The 20727-nt window shown below is 42.3% G+C and overlaps 1 protein-coding gene across 1 annotated transcript in view; it reads right to left on the bottom strand.

The window, feature by feature from the left end:
• LOC118788532 (tubby protein-like) overlaps positions 1-8577 on the bottom strand; it is a 74475-nt gene extending 65898 nt beyond the window's left edge. Inside the window, exon 1 of the mRNA XM_036544557.1 lies at positions 8351-8577. Within this exon, the coding sequence (XP_036400450.1) occupies positions 8351-8406 (56 nt within the window). The 5' untranslated portion in view covers positions 8407-8577. The remainder of the gene's footprint in view (positions 1-8350) is intronic.
• Positions 8578-20727: the final 12150 nt, after the last annotated feature.

Raw genomic sequence — 20727 nt, 5'->3', positions numbered from 1 at the left:
AAGAATACACTTGGCCAACATCCAAGTATTTTATCAGAGAGGCTCCCAATTAAGATGGGAAAGAGATATCACGCTTCAGGATGGCTTTGGTAGACTTATACCAGCTTTGTGAAGAGTGAGAGAGAGTGTTGATTGGGTACTCACGGTGCTACTTGGGTCGCGCAAACAAAACATCCCCTAATCCCTGCTGATGAGCTCAGCTAAACAACCTTGTCTAAACAAGCTGCACATGTCACATTCCACACCAGTTCCCCTGGGGATTTCTGTTCCCATGACATGTATTCCACTTCAGCAAAACCGGTGCGTAAAACACGCACATCCAGAAGGACAATAGTGTTACAATGTGAAATTATCAGTGATTATCACTAACTTCCTTTAATGGATTAACAGGAGGTGCTTATTTATATTTCCCTCCTGTAAATTTTTTTTTTTTTTTAAATCCCGCTCACTTCCCATTTCCACATTACTCATTACAATGCACTGAACTGTGGCTTTCACTGACCTGCAATTCCACAGCCTTCACTTTCTCACAGACCAGGCCAGGGAGGATGCAACTGTAGGAGTATTCAGAAGAGCATGTGAGCTTGCAATGGCTGCAGCTGTGACTGCATTGCTGACAAAAAAAAAAAATACAGAAACAGGAGGCTTCTGAATTATTGTGCTGTTGGCGTCAGGCTCGGCACCCGGAGAAAATACAAAGGGGTGCACTTGCAATCAATTGGGGGGGGGGGGGGGGGGGGCACAAAATGTCATTGTCTTAAAAAAAGAAATAAATACTATGTAGACATCTGGATATAAGGAGACAACTGGGGGTGCACTGAGGTCTGTCCTTTAGTACCTACCCTTAAGTACCTCCATGGCCCTGGCCCTGGCTGGCGTACTCCCGCACAGGAGAAACCTGCCAGCTCCCAGGTGCGTGTCATTAGCTGTCATAAGCTGTTAGTTTATTCCACCCAGCTATTGTTTATAGATCACAGAATGTACTGGACACACTTGGGACAGCTGACCTTGGAAGATCATATCAGAACTGCCTCAATTAGAAGTTCAGATAAGCTTAGAAATCAAACTGCTTTTTGTCAAATGGGGAATGAGTTTGTTATGCTGAATCATGTCAGTGTCTTGTGACAAAAAATCCCAAGCAAATACAAACTTGACCTTTACCACTCACATTTATTGAAGGCATTGATATTTTTAACATTAACATTCAATGATATATGGAAAACACATAAGGGCTTACCATCACAACTCTGAAAAGGAGGCTAACATTATTAAAGTGAATGTGGTCTTTGTATCACCAAGTGTACATCCATTGCTTTTAATACACATGAGGATACAGTGATATTTCAGGTAAGGTAAAGAATAACCTCAGCACCAATGCCAGGCCGGGGCAGAAGACCCATACACGTGAATGTTATCCAGGCTGACACAGGATATTTGCAGGATGGTAAGGGTGGCTTTTTTTCTGTGCTGTAACCACAGCAACATGTAGCTGGTGACTCAGCAGTGGGCTGGCTGGGTGTCACTCAGGGGCTAGAGAGCCGTCCCTGCCCTGGGGGAGGCTCCAGGATTTGGTGACGGCAAAGCGAGAGAGACCATTCGCTACTGGGAGCCACTGAGTCAGTCCACCCACTGAACAGAGTCATTGTGGAACTGCTGTCACTCTCGCCTGAAGGAGGGAAAATGGACACATACACACACACACACGCTACATTGTCTTACACTGTACTACATTCATGGCTTTATGTTTGAACATGTCTGTATGTTTTAGGATATTAGAACACCCGGCTCTGGCCGAGACATTGCGTTGAACACTTTTGGTATGACTAATGTCATTAGTTCCTCAGAACATTTTATTACGGTTTATCCTGGAAAGGTTAAATGTTTTTTCAGTTTTTGAGGTTTTACACTACAGGGATCCTGACCTTTCTAGAGGCAAAAACTGAACAAACACAAAAGAATGCCCAAAATTAGATTAATCTCTTGCCAACAAAAAACGATGGACCAATGTCTTCTTGATTTTCATCAGGTTTGACATTCAACAGGATTAATAACCTCATCACTTGTGTCAAACCACTTCTCTGAGCAGTGAGGTGATGCAGTGCCTATACAACAATCAATCAAGCGTATCATTGTGAGCCATGGCTGATCAATCAGTCAGACTTATGGATAAAACATTTAATCAATATCCAAAATCCATACACATAAGCTAAAAATGCATATGCACAATCACATTTCTTCTCATGTCCAGTATACACACTGTATTCAGCTCAGGTTGCTCTATTTATCTCTACTCTCTATTTGGATGGATTTCTTCAAAATTATTTTGTCAAAACCAATTTTTATATTCAAAGCCCGACGACTTGGGATAAAACCAGTCAGTAAAACTCAAATTGCACGGTATTTTCAGGCAGCACTGAATTACATCAATACCAAAAATTGCTAAATCACTGAGAAATAGGACTGAGAGGAGCTGGTTTGCATTCAGAGTGCCAGTGAATCAACTCGTAAAACAACAGAGGCAGGATGTGCTTTTCAAAGCAGTATAGACAGTCATAGGTACACTCTATGTTATCTGAGGAATCATCTCAGCCCCTTTCAAGTGGCAGGTCAGTGTAATGCCCGCAACTGGAGGACGCTTCCTTCTGAGTGCAATACGTAGGACTTTTCAGACCACTTTTATATACCAGAATGAAGATTTCAATGAAAAGAGGACAAACAGCGAACATGGGTCTTTTTAAAGGATCCCCTGAGCTCCGATGTTCTCCAAGGACAGGAGTACAGAGATATACAATGTATTTGCGCTGCCATCCTGGCAAGATATGAGGCAGGGGGCAAGGACTGGTATATACAAGGAGAGCTCATGTTGTATAATTCTGGTTCTAATTCTAGTGGCCAGTGCCAGTTTTGTGTCAGGTCTTAAATCCTATTTTCAAACCTAGGCAAGTTAAATGAGGAAGGAAAACAAAGACCACGTTCCAAAGTGTGAGACTTTTGGGTCTAAGCATCAAAGTTACCACCATCACACTCAGTGTGTCTGTGAATACAATGGCTGAAGTTAAGAATGTGATATGCAGTGACACAAAAAAACTCACACAGTGGGCATGTGTTTGCTGTGATAAGCTTGATGCAGGAAGAAAGGTGCATGTAACCCTCACCCAAGCCACACCAAATATTCAAGGTGTTACACTGGGACTTGACTCTTTGATGTCACATCAATGTTCCTTACTGAATTTGAACAAATGCCACCATGTTCTTCAAAGGGAGAGCGCCACAGGTAGCCATATGGCAAGCGCATGACTCACATATGGTACAGTGCTACCTGAGATACAGCAGAAACATGTGTTTGTCTTGGGTGACCTGCTTGGCAGATCAGAGAGCCATACAAGCTGTACAAGCTGCAAAAGTTACAGCACTGAGTTCTCTGAACAACTCTTTTCCATAAATGTTTTCAAATTAAGACTTTGTAATCTAAACCAAATAACTGCTACCCATTTCCTTCCGATATAAGCCCTGCAAACACTCTAAAAATGCCGCTTATCCTGGGGGTTTTTACTGTGCATGGCAGTCAGTGTTATTCAAACAAACTGGAATAACAGCAAAAAGCTGTCTTTCTGTATAGATGATACATTTCACATTTTGACAGCTTGCTTGCACAGGTATTCAAAGAAATACTGAATCAACTGCTATCAGAGACTCACACTTCACAGACTCGAGCTTAAATATGACCAATGAGGACAAAAACTCCATCGAATCAAGCAATTCTATTTTCGAATGCCGTAACTCATCTGCTTATTAAAACGTGTTCAGTTAGCTCATGGGTGTGAGAGTTCATATTATATAATTAGAATGGTTTGAATTAAATACATGAATCACTCATAAACCTTGACCCAAAGAATGTTCTTCCCTTGCAGGTCAGTGAGAATATGGTTAATTGAGGTGATGTATAAATTAGCCTACAGGGAGGAATATCTGTGAGTCAACGATAAATTGTGGGATGCTGTGTGTGTGCCTCCCGTGAGAGACACGTTACAAGGGTCTCAGCTTTGCCACATGCGGCATATTGGTTTTCTAAATTAGAAGCCTCTCAATAACCTCCTTTGTAATCAATATATGACTGTCGGTAAAGGTTAAAACAGAACCTCTAACAAACCTCTGACGGTGAGTTCTCTCAGTCTGAACAGCAACCAGCTGTCAATATTTAAACTACTCACTTATTACAGGTGGTTGCCACACTAATACAGCAGTCAAAAATGAGCCTCTCTCTTTCACTGCGTCACTCTAGTACTCCTTTAATTGTTCTGATTGATTACTGATCGTCACAGTTAATTGCCTTGCATCGAGATTACCAGGGGCTCCGTGAGAGATTTAGAAATGATCTGAATGAGATCTAAAAACTTTTGGCCAGAGGAAGAAATGACTTTTCCACATATGCAAAAGAATCATGTGCATGTATGCCCTGTCTGCAGCCAGCCCTGCTTAAATGCAATGCAACAGAAACAGATTTATAGGAAGCCTTTAGTCTCCTGCAGCACCACAATGCAATTTACAAACGCCTGCAAGAGTGCAAAGCTATACCTTAAAGATGGGTCTTGACACAGGATTAAAATACCTATTACGTCTCAGCCTCTGATTGATTTTGGCAAAATGTTCTAGAGATATGGCAGCCTGGCACCTGAGTCTTTCATCCATCAAGTAGGATGTGGCTCAGCCGAATAATTCCAAATGTTTAGAAGAGAATTATGAAATTAATTTTGAAATCAGCTGTGTGCACTAGCAGTTCAGGTAAAATGGGCTCAGATGCTATCCTAAAACCTAACCATGGACAGAAGGCAAGCAGCTGAATTGAGAACGAGTTGTGATCGAGATTCAGCCAGACCACAGAGAATGAAGTGACAAAAATCAAGGCCTTAAACAAAAAAAGATCAGATGAGATCCAAGACGGAAGAGTCATCAAGTATTAATTTGATTACTGCCAGGTTTCTGTGATGGAAAACAAAGAAAAAAAAATTTAGCTGTCAATTTTTCTCAGTATTCACAATAACGCCTACATTTTTTATCAAAAGGCATGACAATGAGGTGATATGCACTGAAATAAAATAATGACAAGACTTAAGTACGGAAACTCTGCGTATCGTGAATGCTGTGATCCAAAAAGCATCACCTATTTATTTACCATTAAGCATGAGGGAACGGGACAACATCCAGGGCCTGATGTTGTCTAGACTGCTAAACAATGAGGGAGACGGGCACATAAAAAAAAAAAAAAAACAGGAGAGAAATAAAACTGAGTGTCATCAGCACTGAAGCGCTATTTAAAGCCTCCCCTGTCTAATGACATTACCTAAGGGAGGCATGTAGATGCATTAACACCCATGTATTATCTATTTCATCTTCTGCGTAATTACCTAATGCAGTGTAAATCACTGAGGACAAGGACATGGCCCGGATTGCATAACTGCATGTTAAGTCTGACAAAACTGGTCTGTGGTGCCACGCTGTTTTCACACACTACAAACACACAAACTATTGTTCAGAGGAGTCAGTTTTGACTGATTACAGAAATGGAAAAGACGAAGGGTAAATCAGTAACCCATAAAACAGGTTTAACATTTTCACTATGTATACTCAAAAAGATTTGCTTTTTCTTGCTTATGATTTCTGTATGTAGTATTTTGTCATTTTCTGGGTCACATACTTACATAAAACGCATACAATGAAGCTGAGTCAGTTCAGAATTTGGTTGACAGAGTAGGATTATTTGGTATTTTACTTGCCTTTGGGTATTATATTTTGTACAACCAATCCAAAGCACAAAGGACGTTTGGGATAATTCAGTGATGCTTAATGTTTACCCCATTTAAAAGCATGAAAAGTGATTTTTATGCCATTCTTCTCGCCTAAAATTCGCATGAATGAATTGTTTCTCTCTGGATTCTTCCTTAACCATGGAAATATTACCGGCAGGCTATGACTAGCGTCATTTGAGTTTTCTGGGGAGGGGCACCTGGAATTGAATATTACTTTTTGCAACACTGAGTGCTTGAGATATGATTATGTTATTTGAGAGGCTCTGAGCATGAATGGGTTTTTAATTATATCTCCCCTGAACACCTTGCTTTCTCCGTTTTAGTGCCGTGCTTTCAGTAAGCCAGGGGTGTTGACTGAACACAATGCGGGTGCAATCCGAATCTCGGGCCATGAGAACGAATTGCACATCCTGTTCACATGCCCTACTCCATGCGCTCATTCCGATCAAGACTACCTTCGAAACCGGGTCCATCGCCAGCAAGGCTTTCTGTAATGAGCCAGCCAGTCGGCCAGAGGGAAAATTGTAAGTTTGGATGAGGTTATTAATCACCTTTTGGAGTCAAACGCCACTCCGGTGAGAAGCTTGAAAAGGCAACAGACGTGCATTGCAGCACCGAGACAAAATTAATCATCTGTGTCCCCCTTTGGTTTAGAGTATTTATGAAAATGTGAATACATCAAACCCTCTCGAGTAGCGTTTATGTGCACCAGCCGGGGAGAGGCGATATTTAATTTGCTCTGTGACTGTGGTTTTGTGTGGTTACTGCAAGTGGGTTGGGTCTGCTGTGGGTTTCGAATCGCAGCGACTGCCTACCACACTGGGAACCCATCATACTCTTGCCGCTTTGGTTTTAGCAGATGATGTGATGTCACATTCTGTAGGGGGGTGTTCAGATGCTCACACATGTTTTTAAACTTTGGTACATTCTTCCCCCTCTAAACTCCCACTGCAGTTTCGGTTGACTAATAGGTGTCAGTCGTCCATGTCACTACACCAACATGGGATTTTTTTTTTTTTGGAGGGGGGGCTGAACCACCAGTCTCTACACAGTACAAAAGATCTGAATGGCTCGCTGCACTACACACCAAGGTCCCCAGTCTAGAGAGCTAATCATGCTCTTGTTCTGGCCCTAGGGGTAATGTCACCTTCTGCAGTGGTTGATCGCGAGCTCACTCATGCCTCTGAACTCCACTGCATTAGCACGACCCTAACACAGTCCGCTGCCATGGATCATCTGCTGGCAACACACTCCTGGAACAACACGCATCTTACACGGTACATGCATATGTCACGTCAGTATTTACAAACCAGCTACGAACCTACTAATGATGTGGAAAAAGTGCCATTGTCTATTGCTGCCTATCGGACAGCATCGTAGCAACCCCCATCCCATTGTTACACAGTACAAACCCACTGAACTTGCTGCAGTCCCTCAGGATCATTGGGCTTACAGTGTATACTGAATACCAATCGCACAATGAGGTCTATAGACTCCAGATAAAAGCAAGCACACTGCGCACTCTACAGCCTTGCTAGTTTTGATACGTGGTGGTGGTGGGGGTGGGGACAGCATTGCAATACTGGGCATGTTGTGCCTTACCCAGCAGTTGTATATCTTTTCCAAGGGTTTCAGTTATAGGGGTAGGAAAAAAATGCCCATGGGGAGCATGCAGCAACCAGACGCTGAGACTCAAGCAGGACTGATACACTACACACTGCATCACCATGCTAAAGGTGCCTGCTTCTATTAGCTTGTGAACAGCAGGCGCACAGTATTAATCTGCCCGAAACTGACTGCAATTTTCAATGGTTGGTCTTATAAAATAATAACTCTTGCGCGCAAGTTACCAAAGTATTCTGAAAAAGAGGGCAGAAATAAGATGCCGTTTCTTGGAATAAAAAGCTGTCTGTGCAAAAGATCAGTTGCTAGGACATCTCACAACAGATGGCATTTATTTAAAGTGCTGATATGTACAACAAGCCCATAGAAGAACATTCTGTTCACATAGCCGTTCATTCTCAGGTGCCGGGAAAGAGGGAAACCGAACTAAAGTGAATGTTTGCGCTGCTTCTCTGTTTAAATGTCATCGCTTAGTTGGTTAACGGATAGTTGTAAGTATTTTTTCGTGTGTGTAGTTCAAGTGGGTATACCTTTAGTTAGTGTAGTTTTCACAGCTGTGACCAGTTTTCTGTGTGTATGACACATTACTCATCGACTCAAACCTGTAAGTTACAAACAAGCATGCTGCTCTTCGGCATCAGAATATTCAAGCAGGTTTATGTTCGGACAAACATAACATCGACATTTCAACTAAAATTGTTCTCACCTGACACCTGACCCTCAGACTTGAATTAAACGCAGTGAACTTGGCACTTTAAACGCACAGAAATGACCAATTTGTCAAATTCTTCCTAATTTTGAAATCAGTAAGAAGTGGTGGAAACGAAAGAAGCCGTAGAAACGAGTAGGAGTTGTCTTCTCGACGTAGCTGACAAGCATGAGATCTTAACAATGAATAAAACGTCATAACTCCTTCCTACCTGTCATAACTCCATCGACTGTAGGACATGGTTCTGTTGGTGCTGACTCCATCCATGGCTGCTGAAGCGAACCACAGATGCAAAATGTGACTTGGACGAAATAAAGACCTCTATCAAAACAGAGAGCGTGTCGAGTTCGGTCCCTTGCCAGTACGCCTACAAACAGCCTCTCTACAAGTGCACCCAAATTGCAAAGCTATACCTCTCAAGACGAGAACCGAGACACGCTAAAACTGACTTAGAACGGGGTTCCGCGATCTGAGGGCGATACCATTTGGGGTAGAACGCGAAACTCGTGCAAATTGTCAGTGCACGGTTGCACGTGCACGCTCTAAATGATTAAGGCGTTCATTATTGTCGCCGAGAGCTTTGTCGCACGGTTGCTGCAGATGTTTCGACGGCGTTGCTCACTGCGATGCGCTGCATTGCCGCTTTATTTGTTCCTGTTACCACAGTTACAGTGAGCTTCAGGTTTTGACATCATCCCCACATGACTTGACCAACCATCAGGCATAATTCAAACCCCTCGATTTTAAAATCGAAATCATTTCCGTTATAGTTCGGAGTATCTGCTGAAATCAGTTTTCACATGCGAATGAAATTAGTTTTCTGGAGCCCTAAAAATCAATTAATCCTCGGTCTTGCATGGCTTCTTCGGGAAAACATATGGGGAATTCGGGACTGTTCTGAATTGGAAGTGGGAGTTCTGTGTCTTAAACTGAGTAGGCTGCTTATTATTTGGTTTACTTCTTTAATAGAGGTTTAGCTGGAACGTATTGATGTTTATTTCCTAGACATTGTCAGTGTACGGTTCAGCTGCAAGGTCCGCGATTATACTTTATGTCCTTAAATGAATACGTCTAATAATAAAAAAAAACATGATATGATATAAAATCTTAAATGATAATATGGGGGGAAACTGTAAACGTTCTTTAAAGGTTATATTAAATTGAGAATCATTTCACTTCACCATAAAATAATCTGAGGACTCAATTAATCAATTTGTTCAGCTCACTCTTAACTGTAAAATTAACTTTGACCTTATGCCTTTTGGAAATAATTATCACTCTGTTAAAAATGCATTGACTGCATGTATAGGCAATCCCGCTTTTCTTAAACAATATGTTCCTGAAAACTCCATTCCGTCTTAATGGGTCGCCTTAAGGGGAATCCTACCACAGAGGCAATGGTATGCTTCTGAACACAAGCAAGAAATCCAGTTTTTAACAACAAAGTAAAGTAGGTAAATATGGAATTATGCCAAACGCGCATGGGCTAATAGCAAGGCAAAAAATACTTTTTACCGTGCATTTAAGTGCAATGTTAAAATTCAGCGTTGTGATGCTCACTGCTTGATTCCTCTGGATTGACGGGACATGGGGAACAGAAAGATGCAAATCACAGCCTCCAGGCAGGTGTTTATTCAGCATTCAACAGCCGGCAAGACACAGTCAAGAGCTAAACTAAATAGGTCTTCTTAAACATTTACATTTATTCATTTTGGCAGACGCTTTTATCCAAAGCGACTTACATAGGTTATAGTTATTTACAGTGTTATCCATTTATACAGCCGGATATTTACTGAGGCAACTGTGGGTTAAGTACCTTGCCCAAGGGTACAGCAGCAGTGTCCTAGCGGGGATTGAACCGGCAACCTTTCGGTTACGAGTCCTGCTCCTTAACCACTATGCTACACTGCCGCCCCAACTGCCCGTAAGGAGTTCTCTGAATGAAAACATCGACTTAATATTACAAGACACCACAAACTCAAAGCAAGGCCCTCTTGCTGCTATTTTCAGAGCCCCTGTACTTCTCACTGATTCTCGCTCTTGTTCTCATACCCCATTCACTCTCATCATGAACATGGATTTTGCGCCATGGAACAATAATGGTGGTATTTTTTAATAACCGTGTAAACTCTGATAGTTGTAAACTGGGGTTACATTTGTACAAACGCCCCTGCCGTTGACGTGAGATCGTTGCAATTTCAGACTGATTAGTTTGTGTTCTGGTGTACCGAACTGCCCCCTGTAGGCAGAGCGCTAATGGGCTATCTGATTAGACTTGCAGTCTGTACTCATTATAAATTATTTCCTAAGAGCAGCATATTGAACCGCGTGCCACTTTCGTATTAGTCGTGCATTAAGACAATTACTGTTTCCGCACAGATGCACCGGCGGCACGCACTCTGGAATTACTTTGAAAATGTCGAGCAAAGAGAGTATGCGTAAACAGGTGTAGGGAGCCTGCACTGTTCCTCCGCTTCTAATAAGCGCTCAAACTGCGCTTTTATCCGCAAACATCTTTTCGTACACTAAACACTAAACACTACCGGTTAATACCAACGCATGTGGGCATTGCCTTTGTCAAGACTAGGAGTTAAAATATATTAACGGTTTTTTTAACCTCACAGAGCTGAATATGACTGAGATAGTTCCCTAGGGTTTTTTTTTTTTTTCAAGAAAGGATGCTGTTCACATGTGAAAGAATCTGATTTGAGTAGTCTCTTTTGTCTGTGAGTACATTTTTATTTAGTTGTGAAAGAAATGTATGAGCACCCAAAAGTTCTCTGAAACTGTGTTTTGCACAATGGGGAAGAAACGTGTTTAGCAACAAGAGAATTCCTCTTGTGAAACCTCTCTCTCCTGTGATTTGGAGGCTGTTGTCGTGGTGGCATCACTATCTGCATACCACCAAGGGACGCTGTATCACGCGCCGCTGTTTCAGCACTCAGCTTGTATGAGAATGAGTACAAGCAGTGGGCTACTCTAAGCATAGGCTATACAGTTCCAGATAGCGACGACTAAACTTTTTTTTTAAATTGGCTCACTGTGGGAGCTTTCATAACATTTTGAACTGATGTGTGCATCACAGTGCTCAATTGAAAAAAAGTTGTCAGTGGAAGATTCACTGGTGCAAAGCATATATTTAAGATATTGACAGGTAATCAGTAATCCTGTTTATTATTGTACTCCAGTTACAGTTTTGCATACATTTTGATGGACAACGCATTTATCCCTCTGTCTACAGTGTCCCACTGGCAGTGCTGTCCCTACTGGGAAGAGCACTACCTCAGAGAGTAAGCAACCGATAGAGTGACTCACTACTGTTTCTTAGAGTACAACACAAAAAACAACATGAGAGGCACTCAGAAGATATCTCTCAATCCTAACTTGCCGAGGTGAGTTTGGGTATTGTGTGTGTGTGTCAAGGGACAAGGCAGTACCTTCCTAGACACCAAGATACAAGCTTTTGTAGTCTCTAGCCCTCAGAGGGCTTACAGCTCTGCATTGCCTACAGCAGCTTTCTAGGTCATAATGACACTTTCACAGGTATTTCAAGAGTGACAAAACCCATTACCTTCTCCTTCACGTCACATTGAATCACATGGCTCTGGCTAGAAGTGCTTTGTGTACAGGAAGTTGCTTTCTGCACAGAACAATCAAGCTCAGATTGAGAGAATGTGAATAATTTCACTTTCTGAGAAACATTAGAAAGAACACTGAAGATGCCTCATTTGGAAGTAGTGACATTTACAAACAGTTACAAATGGTGCATGTATTCATGTTCAAGAAAAACACTCAAACTAATGCTAGGAGCATTATTTTCAGGTATGTAGCTGAAAATTAAAGAGAGACGGCAAATAACAGAAGCAAGTTATAATGCTCATCTCACAAATAATACAATCAACAATATGATACATGAGGTAAATGCCACAAATGAGGTTAATTTATACAAAGATGGTGAGGTGAGTTCCAAAGTACCCTGAATCCCACCCATAGTCCAACTCTGAGCCAAACTACAAGTGAGTTCTGTTGATGGCCACACTAAGGTATGTGGGGATGTGATGAGAGAGACTTGATCTCACAGTGTTACGAGGGACTGGGGATGCTGGCAGTCTCAACAGCAAACCCTGAGAGATGCCATAGATCAAAATCAGAAAATCCCATTACAAAAGGGGGCGAATCTCCAGCGTCGCTGTTAAAGGGGAGAGCCGAGGTGAGTTGATGGTGAAGGTTTATTTGAAAGTTTCAAGCACAGTCACCTTGGATAAAGACTCAAATCATTTCTCCTGAAGGAGCACCAGGTGATCGCTGACAGCTTCCCTTTCAGAGACCATATTACCAAGAATCCGTCCAAGCACCCGTTATCCCTTGCACCCACAGTCTTGCACGGCATTCTGGGTAGCAGCAGAGCATTGCAGTCCCCAATTTGCAAAGGCAGGGTGTAAGAGACAGATGGGAGAATCTGGGCCTGAAAAGATAATGGCCATGCGGGATGAGGGAGAAAATTAGGCTCACTGATTTAATCAGGCACTCTGCAATGAAGGAGTGTGCCACGGCAACATTGCCTGTTGTTAGTGCCTGCGCTGAACAGTTTTAATGCCTGACACAGCTTTGGTGGGAGTGAAACATGGGGCGCTTTATACGATCACAGGGCAACTTCTCAGCCTTTCAGACAACTCCATTGTCTACTCCTGGTGCCCCAGAGGTCTCACAATTTCAATATTCATGCCATAAAATCAATACGGTCAAGAGGCTTGTAGCAATATGGAGAAGGAGGAAAATTTCATTGCGGCCATTCATGACGCTATTTGAGGGATTCTTCTTCCAGCAAGTTAATTAAAAACATTACTTCAGGCCTCTGTCAGTGAATTTACCAAAGTTTTATGTTAACACGTATCATCTCTCAGTGCCAGATCCCTTTGTGCCATTACAGAAATGCTATACTGCGCCAAGGAGTCTTCTGGGACATTTCTGAGTCCAAAAAACCTAAGAAAATATTCAAAACAGCAGTCAGTGTACAAGCCAGATGGAGTCAGGGACAACAGCAGGACAACTAACGGAGGTGATAATGAACTTTGTTTAACGGAGGAGTTGCCTCACTTACCAGCTGTGCATCAGGGTTGACCATAGGTGAAGATTTTGGTTGGGAGGAGGGGTGCTCTACTGAAGTTATCATACCAAAATTCAGCATTCTCTAGTTCATACTATTTTACTTTAATGGTTGCACTAGGCAGCTCTGGGAATTCAGCCAGGTGCCGGCAGTGCAGGACAGGAGAACCAAGAGGGCCAGGGTCACAGGTGAGATTTCATTACATGCTTCTTAACATTATGAAGTAACAAAATCTTTGAGATTAGGACAGTTAAAGAGTTAAAGACCCAGTTGTGAGATATTGTGGTGGGTAGTGTGTGTGCACGCGTGTGTGTGTGTGTGTGCGCGCGCGTGTGCATGATTTTGATCATATTTGGAGGGGTGTATTGGTGGCCTGTAGGATAATGGTGAAATGTGCCACCACCAATGGCAAACTCAAATTTATGCCCTTGGGGGTTGATGAAGTCACCAACTGCTGTAAACTGATGTGATGTATGCACAAAGGCTGTGAAATCAAAAATAGCGGGTGTTCCATCAGGGGTGTTCTAGGCATTTCTAATCACGGTAAGGAAGTATGTGTCACAAGCAAGACCCCTCCCTCTGATTCACACATATTTATCTGTACTGTTTTATTGTGTGGTTGACACAAGACACATGTACCTGAACACAGCAAGTCTGGCACACACATCTCCTCACATGGAAATGCAGTTTGATATTCAAGACAGAATTAACTTCAGATGTTTTAAGATACTCATCTCATTGTGGAGTTGCTCTGGTGCCATGTGAACTCACTTGTCCTGACCACACATTGGCAGGTTTAAGTAGCTCAGCTTTTTAAATGATTTGGTTTTTAAATTCAAGTGAACTGGCCTCCTTTTCCCAGTTGGCCCATCACGTTGGACTCTTTTCCAGCCTCGCAGATGATCTCTCATTGGTATTCCTGTTTTCTCACCAAAAATTGAAAGCATTCTGGGAGCACAGCAGAGTATTGTAGCCTTGGCTTTTGCGTTTTCACAGAGCAGCTACAGAAGATGCACAGGGATCTCAATCACACAAACACAGTGGAGTCATGGTTTGCCAGTATTATAATGTGTATGAATGCAAAAGGCTGTTATTCACTTCTCTGATGGATCCATACACAATTTGATTTTTAAGGCCCCTTCTAGTGATTCAGAGAAATGCAATTGTTCTCCTGAGACTAGCAACGTGAGGAGAGAAAGGCAAGAAACGCATCTTCTAGAAACCATCAAGACTCATCTTGAATAGAGTAGCTCAAAGCTGCAATTTTCCTTAGCTGTCGATCAAAGCAAAGAAAAGTTTTCTGCAGAACCTCCTCCAGTCTGTGACTTGGTGGCTCCTGCCCATAATCTCTGTGTGTATGACTCGGCTAACGGAAGACCAGCTGCTCTGATCGGCGCTGCCTCGGATGAAGGGCACGGGCTAACCCGCGCGCTCCCACTGTCACTTCGTTTGCCAGGGAGCAGGAAATCGTTTCGGCTAATTGGTGCCCTCGGCGGTGTCACGCATCAGTGCTCGGACCCCACAGCCTCTGAAGCCCATTGACGTCATCCGGTGCACTCGCGTCTGGAGACATCAAAGATGAGTGCAGGACAGCAGCGACGAGCGGGGCAAGCAGGGCAAAGCAGGGGTACGAGCTGTGTGTGTGTGTGTGTGTGTGTGTGTGTGTGTGTGTGTGTGTGTGTGTGTGTGTTTGCTCCTGCATATTTTTGTCTGTGTCTGTGTGTTTACAGGGAAGTTCTCTATCTCTGCACGTGTGTGTGTATGTTTACATATTGTGTTGTGTGTGTGTGTGTGTGTGTGTGTGTGTGTGTCTGCGTATTTGTTTGTGTTTGTTTGAGCACGTGTGTCTGTATTTGCATGTATAAGAAAGTTTATCTCTTTGTGAGTGTGTGTGTGTGTGTGTGTGTGTGTGTGTGTGTGTGTGTGTGTGTGTGTGTGTGTATTTGTTTGTGTTTGTTTGAGCATGTGTCTGTATTTGCATGTATAAGAAAGTTTATCTCTTTGTGAGTGTGTGTGATGTTGTGTATGGCTGTTACACCAACCTCAAGTTTAAGCGCACCCTTCTAGAACAAGAACAGGTGTTCTAAATAATTCAAATTAGGAACAGCCATTCCAGACCACTTAATGTTCAGCTCCCTAGTGTTCTAACTCCAAGGTTTAAGCCCCGGCCAAAGTAGTTGTAATCGGACCTGCGTGCTGTATGCTGTGGGTGTTTGCGTGTGTCTTCATGTGCAGCTGAGTGTTTGTGTGTGAATGCTGGAGCATGTGTGAATTTATGGATCTGTATGTGTGAGTGTGTGTGTGGGTGGGGGCCTTTTTGTGTTATTTTTGGTTTGGTTTTTGCTCCAGCTGTGGCCATGATAATGAACGCTAGAAGCACACCTGGCCTCTGAGGAAATGGTGTTGTAAAAGCACAAGGTGAGAACGCAAGATGGATGGGACACAAGTCCGCCTGTCTGGGGACTGCGTGTACCAAGTGTGCCGCAGGACACATAATTGGATGGAGCTGTGAGAACCCGAGCACGAGGGATTCTGGGAATCACCGTCTCTGCTGTGTCCACAGGGATCCTCCAGGATAGAGCAGTGTTTGCTGGGAGCCAAATATATATTTCTGTCTTTCTATGTCTTTCATCCCCCCCTTTGTGTGTATGTGTGTGTGTGTCTGCATGCCTGTTTGAATGTGTGCTACCTGTTTGAGCATGTGTGCAACCCTGAATGGACTATTAATGAGATCCCACTTTCACACCTGCATTGCACCCAATATCACACATTTTCATAATGTCTCTTCCCGGCATGGATGTGGTATCGATTCAGGATTTAAAAAGAAAAACAGCCTGTGACTTGTTAGTGGTTGTGATTTTGGTTCCAGCTTCCCCCCCTCCCACCACCACCCCTGCCTTCTCTGCCAGTGAAAAGCAAATTAAAATGAATGTGTCTCATTTCTTTCCTCTACTGCACGTTTGGAGCAATTTCACATCAAACTGCTCTTCAGAGATACAGCTTCAGCCAGATCACTCTTGAAATTAAAGGCAATGTGATGTGAAGCAATTTAACCACGCCTTGGTTTGTAGTTCATATATACATATATATTGCCTTCACCCCAACTTCATTAGGTTTAGCTACCTGTGTGTGTGTGTGTGTGTGTGTGCGTGTGTGTGTGTTTGTGCAGGCTTTGGATATGACATACTTCATGCAACATATTACTTACAGAATTTAAAATTTAATCATATTTCTCCTCTCCAGAAGGTACATCTTTCAGCAAGCTACATTTTACAATAACATTTGTTCTTTTCTCTACTGTCTAACCTCCCGTTTATTGCATTCCCGGTGAGTTACATATGCCATCAATGGATGAGACATACATTGCTCCCAGTGAAGTAGGCATTGATTCTGAACAACTGCATCTTTCAAAGATGAGTGCTTTGATCACACACACACACACACACACACACACACACACCTGTCAGAGCTCTACCTCCTCCATGACATCATACCCAAACCTAAAGATAATAATCAATCATCCAAACCTAATGTCCATTGTTCGATTCATATTATTCCACCCTGACTCACTGCCTGTTCCAAATAGCAAATTCTCAACCTTGTGAAAAGACTTAAGAGGCTGATGAGACTTCAATCTTGAAAGGTTTTGAGGTGACCACTGCAAGGGAGAGAGGTTGACACAGGGCTAGTGACAGAATCAACAGATAGTAGAGTACTGCAGCTTTGAGAATCACAGAATCCTGGGATGAGTGCAGGTTTGTTATAAGGCTTTTCACACTACACTCATCTGAAGGCTTTTGAAAAACTCCATGGTAAATTCATGGTAAGCCAAATCTATTCAGGGAATGTATGTTCTAAACCAAGGCTCGGCACCTGGAGAAAACACAGAGGGTGCAATTGCAATCTACAGGGGTGCACAAAAAGTCATAAATACTATGTAGACATTGGGATATAAGGAGAAAACTGGAGGTGCAATGAGATCTGTCTGGGGACCCCTATACACCCCTAAGCACCCCCATAGCGCCAGGCCTGTCTAAAACTTGTTAGACCATCTATTACACCACTGCATGGCTACATGAAATTTTATACTGGATGCATTTACATAGCATAAAATGTGGGTCAGTTGGAATTAATTGACAGGGTTGAGGTACAACCAGCCTTAATTATATCTAAAGTCACATGGTTTGCTTTGAAACGATAAAAAAAAATGCCCAGATTTTTGTCTCAGCCAAAAAAAGGTCCTGGACATTTTTTGGCATACTCTAGTGCCACCTAGGGGAGGTAGATGGGTATTTGAACTAGAACAGGCACCGTACATTCAAAAGTACTACTGTAAACTATTGCAAATCTCTACAATCCCAAGGCTACTGAGAAGTGAACAGAAAGCCAGCTTTGTCAGCCAAACACATTTGCTATATAGATTTTACTGTCTTTGTATATTAAACAGTACAAAGCAGATATTATATGCACATTTTATTGAACCATGGATTATTAGTATTATCACTCTGCTGTCTTTTCATTATTTGTGTCTATAGTATTACAGTTTAACAAAATTATTGCATTATTTCTGGTCTTCAAACAGTGAAGACATGGACCGTCCATGGGTTGTGTTGACTGAACACTAATACAGCTGTCCTTTTTACCCTCTGAACACAAGTGGATGCCTTCTATACATGAGCGCCCCCTGTTGTTGACTCTTATGTGAGCAGCTCTGAGACTCTGGAACGTTGGTGTCATGTTTTCTTTCAGTATGAGAAATCACTTTAGTTACATTACGTTTCTGTCATTAAACAGACATTCATATCCAGAGCAGTTACAATTTATACAGCTGGATATTTACTGAGGCAACTGTAAGTTAAGCACCTTGCCCAAGGGCCCAACATAAGTGCCCAAGTGGGTGATCAAACCAGCGACCTTTTGGTTACAACCCCTGCTCCTCACCACTATGCCACACTACTAGTTGTGCATTGTGTAACTTTAAAGCATACAGTTTTCCCAAAGCATTTATTCTGAGTAACTTCAAATACAATATGAAAAATGTTGTGTGGTGGGTGAGGATGAATCCTGACAAGAGTCAGTGTTATTGACTCGACTGGTCATTACAGTGGCCATTACTGGAGTAATTGTAATGGCCATTACAGCAGGTCACACTTCACCTGTCCTTATGTGTTGCAATCATAGTGGTTATCAAAGTGGACCTTGTCATTTGAGTGGTCATTTCAGCAGCTGCTGGACATATCATTAAATGAACAGTGCGGTCACACAGAAACCACCATCAACATTACTCTGTCAAGCATAAGTATAAAGGAGAAGACGCCACTTCACTGAAATGAACTGCACCAGTTTTTGTATAATCAGCACACAAATGTTTGCTTAAATGTGTCTTGAGGATCCTCAGCTGTGTACATTGACCATTTCATCAATAACAGATTTGTTCTGTCAATAATTTTCATAGTTTTGGAAGGCAGTAAGTGTCACCGTGTGCGTGCGTGGAATGTTTGTGGGTTGAAGCCAGACATTGGCTTACGAGCCACACCTGTTTAATTAGCCTGGGATGATATGCAGATGTGATGGCAGTTAAGTGTTGCTGTGGTTCTGTAAATGTGCTGGCTCCTGGGTTGATGAACTTTTTAAATAAATTATTTATTTTTTGTAAATGTCTGCTCTGTGTTTTTACGGGTGGTGCATCGGCCCGTACTATCATGATGGGTCAGCCTGCTACTAATTCCTGTCCATTGTTCCCATTGTGATGATACTACAGCAACATCCCTCTCGATACAGGACTAGCTGTATGCACCACACCTCTCCACACAGGGCACTCCATCTGGAATCAGACCTGCAATTTTCCCCTCCCTCGAGTTGGGGGGACTATTTCTGGGGTCTTTTCATTGATCCACTCCTGAGGGGGCTGTTACTGCTTGAGATGGACACACTGTCCTCAGATATATCCTAATATGGCAAAGAACTTTTCCAGATTACTGCGTCACCTGGTTCCTTTTACATCACTGCTTGTGGTCATCTTCTGTGAGATCACATAGAGCAACAACCAGTAAGATACATGCATTCCATAGCAACATTCTGTATTTTGGAGGATGAAATTAATAATGTGGTGCACTCCTGTCTACCTGTCTTAAAGCTTCCAGTCTAGACAGACAAACAAATCACTCGCTGAATTTGTTTATTTATTTTATTTACAACATCATGTTAAGTGTATAAACATAAAAATATAGACATTTTTTTTCATTTTCTAGGGCAAAATGGATAGGAAATTGTATTATAGCAACCTCATTCAAAATCATGACATTTTTTAGAACTGAGTAACTGTCTGCCCTGGCTTTGTACACTGTCCAGCCTTCACCGAGGAGACTTCTGCTGATGGTCAGTCCACCCTGCTGCAGTTTGAAGAGACTGTGGTCTGCGAAAACGGTAAGTGAGAAAGACTGGAATCCCTATACCTGCTGTTTGACTTCAAACACTCATTCGGAATCAGATAAAGTTGCATAGCAGAGCATCTGTTTTCTCCACCATGGCCCCATTCTATATCTGCACGGTGGCCTTCAACAGCTTCGGAAACGGCGGGGACAAACACAAACGTTAGTTTGCTTCAAATTCGTACGCACCTAAATCCTCAGGAATGCAGTCAACTAGAATACATTGTCATTTGTATCTAATATTTTTTTTTTACATAATATACAAACATTCATAAAGATAATTGCTTTATTGGAGTCACTACCTTCCTTGTAGTGCTTGCTGGTTGCCAACATAAGGACACACTTGTGCTATATATTTATACTTTGTCGCACAGCTCTCAGTCTCAATGACACAGAGCTATCACATTGATTTCCAACAGTGAAACTTTTCTTTATGCACATTGTGTTTAGCCTATTTCTGTTTAATCAAAGGTGAGAATAAAATCAAATATTCACCGTATACCACAGAGTCATGTGACATACTTGGTCTGGCTCTTTGTCGGCGAGGCCACATAATGTTTAAGATGGGACTTTTGAACAGCATCTAAGCTCGCTTCTGGTTTTTTCACTACTGTGAATCAAAGCGCACGTCTACAAAAAGCCTAAGATTGTTATGATGCTCGGCAGTTTTGACAACCCCCAGCACTCACAATGGCCTTTGTCTCAATTTCATTCTTCAAGAGCAACTTGCCCCATTGGACTTAGTCCTTTACTTTGCAGGTCAGACAGAAACAAATTAAGTCGACATTTGTTTCACAACACTTTAGGCCACATGAAATGTGACCACCATGCAATTTGTCCTTAACTTTGGGTTTTTGAATTTAGCTCTGTGACCCATTTTCAACATTTTCATCACATTATGAGCCCAGCTATCATCGAAGGGAAAGATGTCTTGCATAACTACATTATAGACTATATTCATAACTCAGAATTAAGGACAAAGAAACTTTTGGGCCCGGCTGAATCTAGACCTCACTCACAAGTAATCCATATTCATTATTCAAGGTAAAC

The sequence above is a fragment of the Megalops cyprinoides genome, chromosome 13 (genome assembly GCF_013368585.1).
Source record: "Megalops cyprinoides isolate fMegCyp1 chromosome 13, fMegCyp1.pri, whole genome shotgun sequence".
Lineage (NCBI taxonomy): Eukaryota > Metazoa > Chordata > Actinopteri > Elopiformes > Megalopidae > Megalops > Megalops cyprinoides.
Note: the sequence above shows the minus strand (reverse complement) of the source record. Positions and strands in the feature narration are given on the sequence as shown.